This window comes from Lepeophtheirus salmonis, chromosome 9 (assembly GCF_016086655.4).
Source record: "Lepeophtheirus salmonis chromosome 9, UVic_Lsal_1.4, whole genome shotgun sequence".
Classification (NCBI taxonomy): Eukaryota; Metazoa; Arthropoda; class Copepoda; order Siphonostomatoida; family Caligidae; genus Lepeophtheirus; species Lepeophtheirus salmonis.
In genome coordinates, this window is record NC_052139.2 from 30,561,176 (window position 1) to 30,565,029 (window position 3,854).

Consider the following 3,854-nt stretch of genomic DNA (forward strand, 5'->3'; position numbering starts at 1 on the left):
TATGGTGTTTTTTTTTTATAATGTGTAATTTCAGAGATCAGATTTATCAATTTGAGTGCATTCTCATCGGTATTATCTTAATTTAGAGACGGGTCATAATTTGACTTCAGCAAAATTACTTTAAATTAAATAAAAATATATGTAATGGCAAGACAATATTTTAATCTAGTTTATTTTTTATGTATAGCAAATTAGTAGATGCATTATGCCAAGTACGTCAAAGAAGAACCACAAATATAATTTGATATATCCCTCAATTATTGCTGTTAATTTTTTTAGGGATCCCTAAAAGTCTTGATCTCGTCTTGGTGTTGGATTAATTGGTCTTGTCAACAACAGTAGACTCATTAGAAATGAGTCATTACATAAATGCCAACCAACCTTGTTATTATATTACTTCATGAGACTTATATACAGGATTAATTCATATTGGGGTGTTGGACACGTTGATACTTGCTGATAGTCATGTATATTCATAAAAGTTATCTCATTTAGTTTTTGTATAAAAACACTATCATCCCATGAATTTTTCTCGTAATCCTAGGTATTATAATCTAATAAGCACCAACATTCATTTTAAATTATCTTCATTCTAAAACCAAATGACTTGAATTCTCACTTGTATGATATTTTATAAAATATCCAATTTGTCTGCATTTTTATCCTTCCTAATAAAGTTGTTGGGCGGATGTAGACTAACTTAGTCTCTTAATTTTTATCACGTCTACACATTCCCGTAACCAGACCTATTATAATCAAGGAGAGGTATTTCAATTTTAGGGCAAGCCAGGCCCATGACTACGATTTTTCATTGCGAGTGGATTGACATTTTTATTTGTTAATTCTTGAAAGCCCAACATTTGATATTTCAGTTGGCGACGGGCAAAAGCATTGTATTTATGACAAAACCCCTGGAAAACTTCATTTTGCTCTTGGAGTATTTAAAAAAATGAATCTAAAGGTAACTATTAATAGCATTGATGGATATATTTATTACAGTTGGTGAATTCAAATTATGATATGTTTTTAGATTAAGATAATACGAATGAGAATTCAATCAAATTGGTAAATCTAATCCCTGAACTTACACATTTTCATAAAAAGACAAACATCATACTTCTTTTATTTAATTTTGCATGCACTTATTTTACTGAGAAAATCAAAACTATTAAATACATATTCCAACTTTTGTTTGATAAAAAACAATATGAACCTTCATAAAACTTCATCAAAATGGTTTTATGAATAAAAAATGGTTTAACACCTGCATTGAATACTATTTGACACCAATGATAAGGACTGATATTTGAATATAATCAAAGTAATATGTACTAAAAATTGATAGATTGGTATGGGAAAAAAATATGGATGAAGAACGGGAATAGTAGGATTATTAAAGACAAATATCTTATTCTTTTCACTATAATAGTTAATTTGTATCTCTGACACGGAAATTAGATTATATATCGATGTAATAACATATTTTGAATACATTTTAGGGTTTATTTTGTTAATAAAATAAGGTAATTGAGCGATAAAATTTTTTATCGGGAGTCATGTTTATGTCCTTCTATTTATTGGTCCCATTTTTACCTCCAATGGTTGAGTATTTTCTTAATATTAAATTAAAAAAGGGTTTCATAATTATATAAAATTGTTTATTTAGGCCACAAAATGGGCACATCAAAATTGTGACATCACATCAAAACGGTACATATATAAATGCTAAATATCTTCCAACGTGACGTCATGAAAATAACTTTGACAGCTGATATTAATAGATAAATTGTAAACACAACCAAAGCTAAAAGTGTCAGTTATTAATTATTATTACTAATTTATTTAGACATTAATTACTATTTATGAGTTAATCAATCCATTTATTAATAATACACCTCATATATATCGATCATTTAATAATTTTATGGAGCTGGTAAAAGTAGAAGTTCAATTTTAGGATGGATATCACCGAATTGGATGAACGCATTCAAACTATATTTCATAACTTATCCAGCTTTAACTATGATAAAGTTAAGGAATTGTGTGTAAGAACTCAAAATAAATATATATATATCAATTAATGTTTTTATCATGTCTAATTAATGCATATTTCTTTTTATATTTCAATTCTAAATTTAATTGTTGAATTAGGATTCAGAAAAAGATCGGAGTAAAACAAATCAATGTCATCCATCTTGGAATACATACATTAATTTATTGCTACAATTAAACATTGCAGAAAAGCAATACAGTTCTCTGAGCTTCCTTTTGCCTACTAAAGGATTTCTTCGAAAGGAGGTGTAATTAATATACATACAAATCATTAATATAATATGTATTTATAAATTATTATTATTTTCTTAGAATTCTTTGAAAGTGATTTATGAGGTTCTATTTATTGATGTTTCCAAGTGTCTTGAGTCTCTCTCACCCCCAAAGAGCTCACTTGAAGAATGGTTAAACCCAATAGTTATGCGCACAGTCAAATTTGTATCAGCTAGATCTTCTTTAGTTGAGCTCTATGGGAAATTAGTTATTCATTCAAATGAGGAAGAACCTCTAATGCCTTTTGAATCCTATGTCTTGGAATTACGTTCTATACTTGAAAAAAATGATGGTAATAATAATAGAAAAAAAAGCCTCGTTTGTTACTCTTGAGACTGGCTTAGAATGCGAATTAGGTGCTCTTTTAAATCTCTTAGAAGCATTGGTCTATTCATCTAAATGGGATTTATTCAATAGTCTCATGAAAATTGATGTAGCAGATGATAAACTGAGAATATGGAGTGAAGCTTATAAAACTAATAAGGAAGAGAGAAAAATTTCTTTTACAAGTGCATTTCTTTTACGACCCCAACAGGATCCTCTTTTATACCAATGGTTTTGGAAATTAAAAGGGGCTGTTCTCTCTAAATTTTCCTTATATTTTCATGACATTCTTATTAAACAAACCTCTCCTGTTGAATTAAAAAATCAATGTTCCAAATTAACAATCGACTATACTTCGAGGTATTAGAAAACATACTCACTTTTTTTTCTTTCTTCAGTAATCACTCTGTAATATTTTCTCCTCTACCTAGGATTTCAAATTTTCAAAAGAAAACAGATGCAATTTCAGTTAATTTGATCTTTGAAGCAACAGGACTAGATTCTTATAAAGGCCCAGGCTATCATTTGTCAATCAAAAACTCTAGAGTTTTAACTGGATTAGAGCTATATCCTTCTGCCTTCTCTACTCCGGGTTCTCCTCCGCTTAATCATTGGCCTAATATAATCATGATATTGGAAGATTTCTCTGATAATCTTGCTAATTTCGAAGAAATTGTTCATTTTCATGATGTATGATCCATACATTGAGCCCGTTACATCTACTGAATATTTATTTTTTCTTAGGTCCAGTACACATACTTCATTTCAAGAATTGAGGAGCGCATGATTTTGGTCGCAATTTATGGTGTTAAAAAGAACGATAAAAATATCATTGTTTCTAATTTTTTCACAGAGTTGAGTGCTCAGCTCAAGTGTAAGAAAATATTCACATCCTTAAAACCGGGATACAAATAAGGATGACTAATTTGTAGGACGAAATAAAGAAAAAAAATGTATCCATCATTTGTGTCACATATTGTTCGTCTATTTCCATAAGTATCCAAGGCTCATGAGCCAGATAATGACTTGATTTTATCATTTTTGTAAATGATTTTACTCCAAATAATTTAATTAGATACTAAAGACTTATATTACCCCTTTAATCAATTCAATGGATATATTATATACTTGAAAATTTAAAATGGTTATTGATACGTAAATACATACTTCAAAATAAATATTAAATAAAAACTACAAACAATTAA

The 3,854-nt window shown here is 28.7% G+C and overlaps 1 protein-coding gene across 1 annotated transcript; it reads left to right on the forward strand.

Moving 5' to 3' along the window:
• Positions 1 to 1,763: 1,763 nt before the first annotated feature.
• Positions 1,764 to 3,854, forward strand: LOC121124900 (KICSTOR subunit 2). The gene is made up of 5 exons (XM_040720101.2): positions 1,764 to 2,045; positions 2,152 to 2,298; positions 2,365 to 3,009; positions 3,081 to 3,339; positions 3,394 to 3,854. The coding sequence occupies exons 3-5, from the start codon at positions 2,579 to 2,581 to the stop codon at positions 3,562 to 3,564; spliced, it is 861 nt and encodes a 286-aa protein (XP_040576035.1). The 5' UTR covers positions 1,764 to 2,045; positions 2,152 to 2,298; positions 2,365 to 2,578; the 3' UTR covers positions 3,565 to 3,854.

Excerpts from the sequence above, each read along its gene's own strand:
- LOC121124900 (XM_040720101.2), top strand. The coding sequence starts at position 2,579 with ATGTCTTGGAATTACGTTCTATACTTGAAAAAAATGATGGTAATAATA. Across the intron at positions 3,010-3,080 it reads ACAATCGACTATACTTCGAG|GATTTCAAATTTTCAAAAGA; the intron begins GTATTAGAAAAC and ends TCCTCTACCTAG. Across the intron at positions 3,340-3,393 it reads AAATTGTTCATTTTCATGAT|GTCCAGTACACATACTTCAT; the intron begins GTATGATCCATA and ends ATTTTTTCTTAG.